General features: G+C 41.9%; 1 protein-coding gene across 8 annotated transcripts in view; it reads left to right on the forward strand.

Annotated features, from left to right (window-relative positions):
- The window catches only part of PTPRT (protein tyrosine phosphatase receptor type T), a 467676-nt gene extending 452491 nt beyond the window's left edge, over positions 1 to 15185 (forward strand). For all 8 annotated transcript variants that reach the window (XM_033003561.2, XM_042800879.1, XM_042800881.1 and 5 more), the window contains 5 exons: positions 144 to 275; positions 4094 to 4219; positions 5630 to 5793; positions 6325 to 6460; positions 7186 to 15185. In XM_033003561.2, coding sequence (XP_032859452.1) covers positions 144 to 275; positions 4094 to 4219; positions 5630 to 5793; positions 6325 to 6460; positions 7186 to 7239 — 612 coding nt within the window. In that variant the 3' untranslated portion in view covers positions 7240 to 15185. The remainder of the gene's footprint in view (positions 1 to 143; positions 276 to 4093; positions 4220 to 5629; positions 5794 to 6324; positions 6461 to 7185) is intronic.
- Positions 15186 to 15603: the final 418 nt, after the last annotated feature.

The raw sequence follows: 15603 nt of genomic DNA on the forward strand, positions 1-15603 counted from the left end.
AGCGATAACAAGGAGAAGGATATGTGATTTGTATAATCTGGTTAAATGGCTCAGATTGCCTAGCCATAGCCTCCCGGGTATAATATTCGTTTGAATAAAAGTTGATTGAATTTTTTTTTTAACTAATCTTATTCTTTTGTTAGAGCCACAAGCAACCTGCTGCCTTTATTGTAACCCAACACCCTTTGCCCAACACCATAGCAGACTTCTGGAGGCTGGTGTTTGATTATAACTGCTCCTCTGTTGTGATGCTGAATGAGATGGATGCAGCACAGGTAAGAGATTTTTAATCATTTCTGTCATATAAATTTCTTCTCAAATCCAGATGCTTTTAAGAGTGTTTTGGGTGCCATTTTCTTGTGCCCCACCCCAGTAAACAAGTGAAGAGGAACTGGAAAGTAATAGGTAATGTTTTGGGGTATAATGAAGAATAAGTCCACATGCTTTTCTCCTTCTAAGGCAGCTAACTGTTACTGTGATTAACAGGGATATATAAATATGTTGTGTTTGCAGGCCTAAATTTTACTCCCAAACCCGCTTTCTTCCCTTTCATATTTTCAAAGGATCTTTTCCCTGAGATTTCCAATGCAATTCTGTAATACTGAGAAGTGTGGTTTGCACAGTTTCTGGAGAAGTACATTGTACTGTGTCTTTTTTTTTTTTCTTCTTTCTAGTGTCATGTGTAAGTTGGTTTCTTGGCTACTAAACACACCATTATTTTCTGGAGTTGAGCTTGCCAGGGGAGGAGCTGTTGCAGTTCCTCCTGTCCTAGCATTTCCAGCCACCTTGCTGATGAGTGGCAGAAGATAACAGCTTTCAAAAAGGTGTAATCATGCAATTTGTGTGAAGAGTACATTTGGCATGGCTAATTCAACCATTACAGCACTTGTTAAACAAGAGGAGAGGAACCCTCAAGTAGTTGGTACTTCATGGATTAATTTTTCATTTTTCTCTTCTCTGTCTTCAAAATCTTACCACACTTGAAGGCAGTGAGATGATTGGTATTTTTTTTGATGGTAATGGAGAAGCCAACCACCCCGTTCATTGAGGGGATCTGCCTTCAAGGGGAACGCCATGGGATTCCATAAGAGCTCTGCTTGGAAGTGGGCTCTCTTGGTGCCCCACAGAGTCCCACCACTGTGTGAGGAACTGGAGGTTTTGTGCATTTGCTGCCTCCTGTCCAATTCACTCTGCCTGATTCTGCATCTTGGCATTGAATCCAGGGGCAAATTTAATCTTTTCCTTTTTTTCTGACACTTCAAAGATAAACACTTCTTTTTCTGGAAATGACATGCTTTCTCACACCTTTTTCTTGGAAAACACAAACCTATCAGCCTCAGCCAGTGTTAATGTTGTGACTGTCTTTCTTCACAAGACTTTACCTGCTTTGTTTTATTCCTAGCAAAGCTTTGTTTTTATCAGGTGGTCTGTAGGCACAGAAAAGGAGATTTGGCAATGCATGATGTCACTTTGATGGTTGCTCTAGCATAGTGTCACCTAACTCGAGGCTTCAGACAATGCCAAAAACACCCAGCTAGCACTGGAAGTTAAGGATGGTTTTAAAGTTTGTATCTTATGAGCTTTCAAGGCAAGGTGTGACAGTTTGAAATCATAGAATCATTTAGGTTGGAAAAGACCCTTAAGATCATCGAGTCCAGTCATAAACCTAACACTGCCAAGTTCCACTAAACCATGTCCCTCAGTGCCACCTCTACATTTCTTTTAAATACCTCAAGGATGGCAACTCAACCACTTCCCTGGGCGGCCTGTTCCAATGGTTGACAACCCTTTTGGTGAAGAAATTCTTCCTAATATCCAATCTAAGCCTCCTCTGGCACAACTTGATGACATTTCTATCATCCTATCACTTGCTACTTGGGAAAAGAGACCAACACCCACCCCACTACAACCTCCTCTCAGGTAGTTGTAGAGAGTGGTAAGGTCTCCCCTCAGCCTCCTTTTCTCTAGACTGAACACCCCCAGTTTCCCCATCACTCCTGATAAGACTTGTTCTTCAGGCCCTTCACCAGTTTCGTTGCTCTCTGGACACGCTCCAGCACCTCAATGTCTTTCTTGTAGTGAGGGGCTCAAAACTGAACCCAGTAGTCAGGGTGCAGCCTCACCAACACCGAGTACGGGGGGATGATCCCTTCCCCAGTCCTGCTGGCCACAGTGTTTCTGCTACAAGCCAGGATGCCATTGGCCTTCTTGGCCACCTGGGCACACTGCTGGCTCATATTCAGCCAGCTGTCAACCAACACCCCCAGGTCCTTTTCCACCAGGCAGCTTTCCAGCCACTCATCCCTAAGCCTGTAGTGTTGCACGGGGTTGTTGTGACCCAAGTGCAGGACCAGGCACTGAGCCTTTTTGAACCTCTTACAGTTGGCCTCAGCCCATCAATCCAGCTGGTTCATATCCCTCTGTAGAGCCTTCATACCCTCCAGCAGATCAGTTGTGAAAGTGAGGTTTCTGAAAAGGAAACTTAACAATGTTGTGCTTGTACTGTCATTTTATGATGATGTTGTAATTATCTAGCTGTTCATCACTGACTAATCCAAGTGCTGTACCATAAGCACTATGAAACTGTTGGTGTACTGTTGCCTGCAGATACCATATTTGTGATGAGCAGGTTATGTTACTCATCTTCATGAGTAGAACAGAAACATAAAAATTGCTTATATAAAAGCTGTGCCTGAACTGTAGAGAGGAAAAGAGTTAAAATAAATAGGTAAATGAACCTTAAATCCGCTATGCAGGGAAAAGGTGCAGTTAAAACAATGTAGAGGTCAGAGAACGTAACAGACAATTTTAAGCACTGTCTATACATATATATTTGAGTAGTTGGCCATTCACAGACCTACTTTATGAAAAGCATATTTTCAATATTAAGGAAAGGTTTAATCTTTTTCTTCTTTCCAATGCACCTTGCAGTTGTTTCCTAAAGCACCTGCTCAGCTCAAATCTCCTTACCTCTTGGACAGATGCTTTGAGAGGAGATCTGTAGGCCACTTGAAAGTCTGAGTGAAGAGTAAAGACAGCCTTCAAAGGAGGACTCACTTATATGGTCTTGGCTGGCTTCTTAATCTTGAAAAACTAACAAGGACAAAAATTGCGTGAATATCCCACCCAATTTCAATCCCATATGATTGAAGGAATAACAGGAATACAGAATTAATGCAGCAGCATGCACACACTTGACGTTATTACTGGAAATGATTGAACTTGAAAAGCTTGAGATCAAGTTCAAATGAGCATCTGGGGGTTTCAAAACTTCTAAAAAACTACACTTGAAAATAGGAAGAAAAAACCAGAAAGAAATACAATCTCAGCAGAAACTCCTAATGAGATCTCATGCAAAATATTTTCTCACCATGATCTATTTCCAGATGGATTTGAAATACTTAGATTGTAATTTGTGTGGATAGGATTTTTTTTGTACTTTCACTTCAGTAATATCAGCATAAGAAAAAAGACTTCTAACCTGCTTCACAAACTTCAGAGATTCAGTTGTGGTTCGCCCTGAAATCAGAGTTGCTGTCATTGCTCTCAGACCAAACTCGTTTTCCCTCCCCTGTTTGCTGGTAGAGTCAGAAAACTAAAAAGTTCATCTTGCAGAAAAAAGACGTTCCACTTTGCTTGAATTAAGATAAATTTTCTTAGTGCATGTGCTGTTTCCTCATTAACACCAAACCTGTGCAGCTCCTATTAAATTTACCTACAGACACTAATCTTTTAATGTTCATTTTAAATCTATACCCCTACAGAAGCTTCATTTGTCAGCCACCTTTCTTGCACCTTTAGACCCCAGAATTCGATCAGTTACAAATTGTGTTCCTACAAAAAAGAAAAAGGGGGGGCAGGGGGAAGGGGGAAGAAGTCAAGATTCTAAAATTTCTTTATTTATTTACTTCTTCATATTCACAATACAAAAAATGTTTGCTGAGCTAGAATAAGGTCTTCTCTGAGCATATACATGTAATACAAGATTGGTTATGGATTTTGAGCTAGTTATAAATATGAAAGGAAAGAAAACTGAACATGCTTTTCCTTGTTAAGTTAACATTATTTCTAATCCTTTTGGCATTTTCTCCAGCTCTGCATGCAGTACTGGCCAGAGAAGACATCCTGTTGTTATGGCCCAATTCAAGTAGAATTTGTTTCAGCGGACATTGATGAAGATATCATCAACCGGATATTCCGGATCTGCAACATGGCCAGGGTAAGATCAGTGAAGTACCAGATTCCCTATTTATTCTCAAAAATATATTTTGGTGTAAGGAGGAGGCAGAACCAAGGCTTCTGGTTTAGAGATGCTGAATCTTTTACCTAGGAACAAAATTCCACTGCAGACTATAGTAGCTGCTTTCTTTAATTAACATTTAATTGCATCAGTCTGTATTGGTAAAAGACTCTTGGCTGAAAGTAGAAAGTGGATGATAGAAGCTGAAAAGCTGTATTTAAATGGAAAGCATTTTTTCTGTGTATATCTGAGAACAATTAATCACCCAATAGCCAATATAAAACCATCAGTATCATAGGAAATAAACTGGGATAGCATCAGCAGCTCTCCATCTGTCAACTATTATGCAGTGTCTCTGTAGATAGATGTAACATTTACTGGCTAGACTGGGATTCCCAACTGCCACTGTTTTCCCTATAAATAAGCAACTGCCATTTCAGTAAGCAACTCTTTGTCTGTATCCCTCAGTGCCAGGACAGCTGAAATGATAGAAACGAAGTTTATCTACACACTGGACCCTGGCCATGCAACTTCAGGGCTGTAGAGAAGGGTTTCAGTAAAGGATTTTTCTCTCATTAGGTGTTTTCCAGATTGATTATGTCGCCTCTTTTGTTCCTTTTTCATGTTTTCTAATCAGAAATGGAAACAGGCGCCACAAATTAAATTTCCAAGCTGTTTAACACATCAGTCTCTGATTGTATGGTCAGAACCTGGACAGCAATTCAGTCGTAGCATTGCAGAGTGAACCTTGTGGTCCAACCACACAAACTGATAAATCACTTCAATATTCACCTTCCTATATCCCAGGCTAACTGTTTCTGAACCAGGGACAGCCTTGAAGTCATATAGCTAATAAGACTAAATCTCTGTGACTCTCAGGATGAAGCTGGCTCATAAATGTAGAGCTGGCAGGGTGGATGCTGTAGACTCACAGCTCTCTGCACCCATCTGTGTTCAACACCAGTGGCTGCCGCTAAAATTTTTATGAGGATCCTTTCCTGCCACAGTCCCCAGAGATTTTTTTTGAGGGCTTTCTTTGCCTTTAGTTCTCATGGCATAACTAATCTCCAGCACAGGCAGCCAGGAAAGACACATCTGATGTATTTGTACAGTCTGATGAGACTTTATTCTCTACTGGAAACAAAATAAGGGATCCTATGCACCTATTTTCTGCCCGGCTCTGTAATATCTGAGGTTATCATTGTTACCTGGATTACCAAAAAGTCCTTGTTTCCTCACTGTATCAGGTATCCCGAGTGGAGGATGTTAGCATGGGTGTCATCAGATCCAGGGGGAAAGATGCCGTGTAACCAGTGCCCCCTGCTTTACCTTCTCTCTCTGCTTTCTGCCCTGTTCCATTTAGCATCTTGAAAGTGCTCTTTGTTTTAGCCTCAGGACGGATATCGCATAGTTCAGCACCTGCAGTACATTGGCTGGCCAGCATACAGGGACACTCCTCCTTCCAAACGCTCCCTCCTGAAGGTGGTCAGAAGGTTGGAGAAGTGGCAGGAACAGTACGATGGGAGAGACGGACGGACTGTTGTCCATTGCCTGTAAGTAGGAAAATGTCTGTAACCTCACAAAATGCTGTCTGAAGAGCACTGATTGTGGATCTGGAAATTTGGCGGTTCGCCACGCTTCAGCCACGTAAAATGAAATTACATTTGTGATACAAGTTGAATATTGTGCTACGTTATAGCATCCTGGCCCAGAGACTTTACTGATGGCGTGAGGAGTAGCTCTGCTACTTTCTGTTGCGTAGGTAGGTCCCATGCCTGGAGCCCAGACACAACGGCGGCAGCGTTGCCGCGTGTCCGGCTCTGACCAGAGCTGCCGTGAGCCCCGGAGCCGTGAGGAGCAGCACTGCAGGCCCTGGGGCTTCCCTGTCCACCACGGCCAGGCATCGCCTTGGCCCTTCCATCCCTGCCTCCTGCCATGCAGGTCTCCCCTTTCACAAACCCTCGGACGTCCTTAACCAGCCTGTACGTTGCAGGCCTTTCTTAGTGCTCGTGGTGTGTGAGCAGCGCTCTCCGCCGTTCCCTCAGCCTTGCCTTCACCTCTCGCCTCTTCTCTCCTGCGCCCAGGAACGGTGGGGGACGCAGCGGCACCTTCTGTGCCATCTGCAGCGTGTGTGAAATGATTCAACAGCAAAATATCATTGACGTGTTCCACATAGTGAAAACATTACGGAATAACAAATCCAACATGGTGGAGTCACTGGTAAGCTTTTTTCCCTGCCCCTCACCCCCACCCAGCGTATGCAGGGGGCCTTGAGGATAGGTAAAAAAAGATTTCGTGGCTCAGCCCAGTATGAATCAAAACAAATCATAACATGAAGCCATCAGAATTAAAATCAGTCCCATTTCAGCACGTGCAGTGCCTCCTCCTGGCCCAGCACTGCTCTCTGTGAGCTGGGGGGCAGCTCCCCTGGCAGCGTGCTGAACGCTGTCTCTCTCGCCCAGCTGCCTCCAGGAGGTGGGACCCCAGGTAGCTGTCACCATGGCTGGGGGGGGGGGGGTGGGGGGGGAGCAATTTGTCCTCCCGTGCATGTGTACAGCCGGTGCTTAATGCTGTGACATGACTTGAAACCAGGAAGGGAGAACCGTCCAAACCCCAGGCCTTGCTCCCTGCAACCGAAGAGATTAAACTGTCCTGAATTCAATCATCTCGATCGATTGCACTGAATTCTTTCCCCAAAAGCAATGCATGCACTGAGGGCTTGAAGCAAATAATGAATAGTCCATACTGTGGCTGTCTTTTTGAGTACTTCTCTCTTCCATTGATGGTACCATCTCTTAGTAATGCTTGTTCAGGATCACAAAGAAATACAATTACTGTTTGCCTGGTTCTGCCAAATGGCATAAGAAAGAGGGAGGGGGCATTTCTGGCAGCTTGTAGAATGAGACTTGTATCCTAACGCCACTGATTTCTGTTCTCTCTTTCAGGAACAATATAAATTTGTATACGAGGTTGCACTGGAATACTTGAGTTCCTTTTAGCCCAGTGGAGGGAGGGGAGCCTCTGGAATGCCAGACCCCAATCCGTGGCAGACGCTTCTCCCCTCTCCCACACTGGAAGGCAGTAACAAGTGTGGGAAGGAAAACCTCTCCTTCCCGGAGCAAGAGACTGAGATTGCACAGACCTCGCTGGAAGGAGGAGATGATGCCTGTGTTTGCTGCTGCCTGCTTTCTATTGGAACATCTACTGCTTCTTAAATAACCTACTGTAAAAATTAGCAAAATGGGAGACAGGCTGAAAGACTGGACTTTCTAATGCCCTCTGACTTCTTCTCTCCTCTTTTGGATTGTATTTTTGCTCTCTTTGCTGCAGAGTGGGGAAGGAATGAAACCCTTAGGAAATTCTCTTTTAAATGTCTCCTTTTTAATTTATAATTTTGTTCTCAAATCCCAGTCTTTAATTTTTTAATTTTATGCAGCAGTCATTTGGGAAAAATGAGATAGCCATAGGGGATATATGAAATGTTTCATTACAATTTGTCTACCTTATCTGTCTCCTTTTATTTGTTTTTCCAAATGAAAAGGCCAACACAAAAAAACCCCGCTGGAATTCTCTTCCCATATGTAGTCCCTTTTAGCATGAAAATAGATGGTGGAGATGAGAAGCTGTTCATGGATTCACTGCCTTGGCTTCTACACAAATGTTTGCTCCCAGTTTCTGCTAGGCTCCCAAGGCTGTGCATGAGCCGGTTACATCTCTCGGGTCTGTGTTTGTTTCAGTGCCGGTGAAGCAATACCATTAATGAGTTTCCCAGCCACTTAAACCTTAAATATTTGCATCAAACAAATTGCATTTGTCTTGCAACTTTTGGTAACTTTGTTACCATATTTTTCAAGTATTTGCTGGGGTGCAGTGTGTCTTTGAAAAACAGGGTATAAAGTAGGTATTATTGACTATATACTATGTATTATTTTTTATTTATTATTTGTATTGCTATAGAACTTAGGACCCCTAGTCACGACAGGACCCTGCTGAACTAGGCACTGTGTAAACAGAGAACAAAGAAAGTTCCTGCTCAAGAGCTTAAAATCTGAAGGTAATCTTAAAATTGGGTTTAGTCAAGGTTTCCTCACTATATCCAAACTGTTGTACAGTCAGATGTATTTGAGTGATTTATTCAGATTTCAAGGCTACACAAGCTTCAAAATGGTAACCCATCCAAGCTGTAGGAAAGGTGATGTACATACACAGAAACCTATTCTGACATGTGTTAAGAAAAGTGTTAGACTAGCACAGCAACTTTCCTTCTTAAGCAAAACAGCTTTTGTTTTGTTCTGCAAAAATGCCTGTGCAACTCTCCGTCTTTGAAACAAACACCAGATGTGTTTTGCCATGGTTCTGGATCTCACTCTGACTTCTTAGCAGCTAAGAAATTGCTTTTCTGAAAGAGTATGTTTAAGCAGTTAATCATTAAGGTCTGCAGGGTAATCTTGGAGAAAAAAATAATTGAATGAACAAGTCTTTACAATATTCAGTATTTCAATTTATCCATTTATTTATCTTGAGGGTGAGTGGATACAAGGTTGCTCTGTGTGTAAATTAGATTCTGGGAGATGTAGGCTTCTTCAAATACAGACTTGCTAAAAGGTAGACTGAAGGTAAGAGTTTAAGGAAACTCCACTTTCTTACTACCTTGTAGTTTTCCACCCTCAGGTAAATACTCAGAGACTGTGCTGGGAGCTCTGTCATGTCAATACCTGGCATAGAGCATGCCAGAAATTAAAAAAAAAAAAAAATCCTGATTCTGTATGTAAATTCAAAAAGCACCTCTGCTTCATGGTCATTCTTTTTTTCAATAGTCATACCTTTGCCTTGACAATGAAGGATGAAAACTAAATCTGATAAAAGCAACTCTCAACTCAAACATACCAGTATCTAACCAAAAACTTGTCATCACTACCAGGACCTGCAGCAGTCTAGGGAAGGATGCTTGGAACAGCAATAACCCTCTTCTTGCTAAGCAGAGAAGGGGCTTCATAGGATGCTGAACTGCCTAACTCGTATTCTTGCCAGGGAGCTTTGGATTTTTGGCTTGTTCCAAGTGGATATCATGAAGGTCTTAAACAACCTTGAACCACATTGCCCCTGATGTAGCCAGTGTGCCGTAAAGTATTGGTGAGAATCCCCTCACAGGTGCCTCTGCTCTGTTTGTAGTTGGTCCTTTCTGTTGATTTCATGATTTCTTGCAGAGACTTTTGGTTTCTCTTGGGGCCGCAGGTGGATGTCTGGCATCTCATGAAACAAACTACTGGTTTTAATTGTCTGTAGTTTTTTTGTTTTGGTTTGTTTTTTTTTTTTTTTTTTTTTACTTTTGCCACTAAGCAACACAAATGATTCTGCAGAAACAAATGAAGAGAAAGCAAACCTATGAGATAAAAATGAGAAGGAAGGCATAATATTACTGCTTTGATTACAGGTGGCTTGCTGTAACAGTGTAGGTCAGGAGTTAGGAGCCATTATCAAAGAAGAGGGGAGAGGGAATCCTGATCCCAGAACATGAATTTTCAACAACTGCCCAGATAGGAAGAAACTACAAGTCAGCAAAGTGTTCGTGACTTTGCTAACTCCAGGAAACCAAAGGGAATCACTCCCTGTGGATACTATGGAAATATTAATTAATATTTATCATTCTATTAATTGTACTTGGAAACTAGCATAGTAATAGGTCCCCCTCATGAGTTATTGAAAGACTGGTGCAAGCACTGAGCGTGACAGCCAAGATAAAAGGAAGAAAGAGGTAGAAGAAATGGCAAAATGACTGAGACGTGAAGTGTAGGAGGTAATTCAGGGCTGAACGATAACATGAAGGAAAGTGGATTAAAAAGCTAGAAGTAAGCCCACAGAAGGGCTGTGTGCATGGAGAGAAGAAGGTGTTGGATGAGCAGAGCAGAACAGCACTTTCAGTGGAGTAGTTGTTTAAGGTCTTGAGGTAGGTTTGAATGTGTTTTATGGTATGAAAAATGCTATGAAAGGCTCAGATACGTGTATCAGCTGACCCACAACTCACCATGGGCTTTTAGCCCTCTGCAAATGCCAAGTGACATTAGCTTAAACTGTGGGGAAAGATATTTAAGCTAAATTTTACCTTGTATTTGCAAGGAAGAAGTTTAATGCAAATTTTGGTTACCACAGCCCAACTGCTGGTCACAGCTTATTATGTGGCAACTCAGCCTCGTGTCTCAATGTTCTTCTAATGTCCAGCCTACCATCCGTGTGGAAGGATGCTTAGCAAACACCACAGATTATGTTGCCAAGTTGTTATCATGCAGTTACGTTGCTTTTGGGGGACTGACCCAGCTCCAGTCTGTGCTGGCTTATGGATCTTTATGCAGTTCCTTACTGCACAATGCATATATGCTGAATGTGAATTAATGATGAAGGGAATTGTGTGGAAAGAGAAGAGAAGCTCGCTTTAAATAACCTTATTACTTTGAGGTTGTTTAAACCCCAGAGAACAGCCTATAGCAAAATAGGTAATGTGTTTGAAGCAAGATCATGGATCATGGGTTTGTTTTTGCTGGGAAAGAGAGAAGTTATGAGATGAGATAAAGGAGGCTTTTTCATTCCTGAAAGGATTAATAGTCAGGGCAAGCTTTCCAACCTAAGCATCCCCTGCTGTGGATGGAAAGTGATAATGTACAGTAGAAAAGGTGAATTCCTCAATGACTAAATTTTACGCTGGAAGAATACAATATTGACAATATTTGAATGGCCATAATGAAGGTAAACTTACTCCCATTCAGACATCTTCAGGGGTGAGGGAGCATCGCTTATTGATAGCATAGTCATAGTTTAAAGTTTAGTCTGAAATACAGGGGACTAGAAATAGGTAAAGATGGGTGCTTCAGGGGTGACTATCTCATACAGGAGGTAACTAACAAATTATTAAGGGATGTAACTGAAGCAAAGCATTCCAGAGCTATCTAGGCTGGCTGCTGGAGAAGGAAGAGCTGAGCTGTCTGCAAGAAAGAGATAGACCAAAACCCCTAAAAGGTACAGTAGGTCTTAACAATCTTTTCTTTTCGTAGTTTTGTGTTTGTTTGGTGGTGGTTTGTGGGTTTGGTTTGGGTTTTTGTTAATTAAAATCTCCGCAGGAGCTGTGTTCTATTCTGGGTTGTTTTTTTTTTTTTTCCCTTCAAATTACCTATAAGGAAACAGGCATCTGACCTCCTGTAAATAGACATGAGGTACTTGATTATTAACGTAAAGAGAAGAGACCATGCAAGGGAGTACAGTGTATATGTGAAGGTAACAGAAACAGGACCTCTGGTAGCAAGCAAGCAAATTGGAATTTGGTGGTTTTATTTATGTCTGCAGATTGAAATAATTGGTTGTCTCTGATCAGGGAAGTCCCTGGACTAAGGTTAGTAGGAAGCCTTTCAATTTGTGATTTAAATTCTTCAGCAAGGTTGCACAGAATTATGTCTTTCTGGTGGGTCCCTCTTAATTTATTCACATTTTAGCCATTTATGTGAGCTAGAGTTGTCCATTTTGGTCCGAGGACAACAGGCAGTTAGCAATGAAAGAAAGTTTTTACATGCACTGAAAAGCTGCATCTTTAGTGGCCTTTATCCCCAAATCAAACCACCATTTCTCTACCACCACCTCTCCTGCTCAGCCCCTGCCCATGTGCACACACGTGTCCGGGTAACTCCCAAAAAGGAGACAGAGATTTGGGGAAATGCCTGTGACACCCAATCAGTCTGGCCCCTGTAACTTTGTAGGGCAGAGGAGGGAATCCCCAAACTTCTGCCTAGAGCAGAATACATTTGTGTGCCAGTAGTTTCCAGTCTTTTATTCTGCATCCATAAACTCCCTGCTCGGTGAATAAAATGCTCAGTGGCAATGTAGACCCCGTAGTAGTAGATTTAAGTCAGCGGGTGGTAGACTTGTTTTTCCATTTACTTTTCACAGGCCCTTTAGAAGTAATTTTTGGGGTTTCCCTTGGGAATCTCCAGCCAGGGATTGCTGGTCACTGCTCTTGGTGCACTCTAGAGTCAGAGAAAGGAGAGAGGCTCCTGCAGCAGGTGATTCAGAAGGTGTTTAAGCCAATTGCCATCTGGAAGAGAAGGAAAGGAGATGAAATCTCCTTTGGAAGAAACCAAACATTGAGGAGGAAGCAGATTAACTGGAGTCCTGAAACAGGTAGGAAGTCTGCACCTTGTTCTGTCTCTCATTCTTGCACAGCTGCTCTTACATCTTTCTTACTCTTCTGAGTTCATGCCAAGATCATAAAAAAACAGGTAATGCCACATTCCATGCTGTGGAGCTCTGTGGAGACAGGGCAGTCAGAGTGTAACAGAGGGAAAAAATCCTGAGGGACAAATATAAAAGATTTGCTTGAGAGAGGAATCTTCAACTACGAGGTGCCTCTATCTGTCACACTTGGAGAATTCTTAATAAGTCATCCCAGAGAAGCACGTGGTCCTGGACGTGCAATGCAGTGGAAATGTTCTGCTTGGAAAGCTTCATTGTCCTGTAATAAATTTAAACAATCAACTCCATTACATTGGTAGCGCAGTTAACTTTTATGGTATTTCCAGCCAGTGCAAGGGGCATCTCAAGAACTTTGTGTGAGCCTGCTGTATTTTCATTTGAGTGTACAAACTTGAGTCAACTCTGGTTTGTTAGAAAAATAAAAGGGGCCATGTGGCAAAAGTTACTCAGCATAACCACGGCCTTTGGGTCAAAAATTCAGTATACCTCCTAGGAAACTGTGAAACGGTAGAACAAACTACTGCATCTTTCCCGCACAGATGTTTACAGGAGTAGAACTGGGGGGAGCCAGCTAATTAAAGTCAGGGAGACAGAAGTGAATAATAAGGATTCCATTAGCCCTCCTGTGTTCCTATTTATTTAGATTGCAGTCTTCTATAGCCATACATACATAATATACAATTTAAATGCAAGTGCTCTTTCCCTGTTCCCAAAATACCCACAGCTCTTCTTTCATCGAGGGCGAGCCAACAGCATAGCAAGCAAAGCCCACTTTCTGCAGTTTTGGCAAGGACCACTAGGAAAATCTATCATGTATTATCTGTTCATTGACTTGGAAAAGGTATCAGTCATCTTCCTCGTGTACATACTTGAAGAATGTACAGTTTGCTGTAACTGTCAAGCAAAATCATACATTTTCATATATCAAGACCAAATCCTGGTGGTACTGAGTGTGATGGAAAGAAAAAAGAAAAATCTTGCTGCCTTCCAGTGACCTCTAGTCTATAATCTTTATTTGCTGTGTTGAAATATTTTAAAAGCCTCCCTTGTAAAAAATAAACTATACTCAGAATATCCCACAGTTTCATGTTGGACTAGCATAATTGTGAAAACCTGGCAGCTTTTTCAGTTTGTAAAAATATGAGAGATCTAAATTAGCCTTTCCATCCTTGTCCCAGTGCATGCAGCAGATTTTTCACCACTATTCTGTTTTCAACTTGAGCCTTAAGAACTAAAATAATGCAGCAGACTGAATGACAGTTGCTGGTGTTCCCATAGTGTTTCCTGGTGGAAAAAAACAAACCAAAACAAACAATCAAACAAACACCCACAATACAAACAAAAAAAAAAGGAAAAAAAAAAAAAAAAAAAGAAAAATGAAAAATAGAAATAATGAATGGGGAACAAACTAAAATGTTTTTCTGCAACCCAATTACCCAATTCGGCATGAGCTGTTTCTAAGCAGTATAAACATGAGCCAGTCCACGCCACTTTGTCTGGAGCAAGGATTTGCCTATTGCAAGGTGAAGGTACACTGTAGATGGACCCTCTGGGACCAGTCCTGATATTTCATATATAGGTATCCAACAGCATAGTGGTTACTTCAGCGGAGGCTAAATGACAGCGTTTCAGTGGAGATATTTTTCATTGGGAGATCAGGTACCCTGAAACACTGCTATTTGGGGGACTTTGTAAGATTCCTCAAGCGTGTTGCACTACAGAGATTTATTTCCTTGTGTGAGTACATCATCTTTCAATGGGGACTTGCAGGAAATCTTACTTGTGTGAAATTATGGAAATGAGTGTGTTTTCAGGGATGGAAGTGGGAGTGTGGCCAGCACTTCACAAGCTTTCATGAATTTAGATATTCTAACGTTAAAGACTCCCCAGGAAAAATGGTGGTCAGTTGTTTGCATTGCTGAAGGTCTAACCAGACTTCATGTGATGGACTTTCATGTACCTGGAACAGAACTGGCATTACTCCCCCGTCACCCCTGTAGCCCTTTCTTACATCTCCAGCACTTAAATACTGTACTTCTATGCCAAAAGTTGAGCTGTATCCTTAACACATCCTTTAACCCCTACTGACTCACCACATTGACAAAATTCACTCCTGTATTGATTTAATCTCCTTCCTTTTCTTCCCCCCCTTCCTCCCCCACCCCAACCCTGTTGAAATCAAAATCTACTAGCATCACTTGTTGCCAGACCTGGCGCTCCTTCACACAGCAATGCTGTGGCTGCATCTGGATCAGCAGTGTCCTATTCCAGCTCCCTGGGTGCATTTTGCCAGCAGGGAGGAGTGCTGCATGAGAGCTAATCTCTGCTGTTGCGAAGCCGCCCCCATCTTCCCCTCCTCTTTGGCCTTTATGGATTACTGGTGAAACTCACTTGTACAGTTTGGATGTTTGATAGATAAAGCACGTATGAAAAAAAAAAAAAAGGAAAAAAATATAAATACAAGAATCTTAACACTGTGCATTCAGTGTCTTTTCTTTCTAGCTTAAAAGAAGGAAGGTAAATAATGTCAAGTCAATGAATATCAGATATATTTTTTGACTGTACATTACAGTGAAGTGTAATCTTTTTTTTACAACTGCGAGTCCATCTTATTTATTCTTGTAAATGTTCCCAGACAATGTTTGTAATATGGGCTGTGTTGCAAATCCATAAAATAAATCTGTGATCTGAGATTAATGTTTTACTAAGAGACTCTTGTACTTGTGCCTTTTCTTTGCACTTAGAGGGGACAATGCGTTGCAAGTAGTACTACTAGAAATGGTGGTGTAATTGCATGGGAAAGAACAAGACCAGCTTCTCATCGCAGGGATGGGCAGCTGGCTTTGCATCATGGTTATCATTCAGAAGGAGCTCAAGGACAGCAAAGAGAATACACTGGGCACTTCAGGCTAGCTGCAGGTTTTGAGTCAGCTCTCAAAAAGCCTGGGTATATGAGCTAAGTATTTTTGAAAATTGTAGTAGTAGCAGCATGGGTTAGAGCAAAGCATATTTTTTGCAATGTTTTCTTTCTAACAGATATTGCTGTGTTGTTTCCTTGGTATTCAAGTGCTGAATAGAGATTGCTAATAGGTAACTGAGATTTTTCTGGTGTTTTCTATAGACAGACA

Source organism: Tyto alba, unplaced genomic scaffold (assembly GCF_018691265.1).
Source record: "Tyto alba isolate M040663 unplaced genomic scaffold, T.alba_DEE_v4.0 Super-Scaffold_33, whole genome shotgun sequence".
Classification (NCBI taxonomy): Eukaryota; Metazoa; Chordata; class Aves; order Strigiformes; family Tytonidae; genus Tyto; species Tyto alba.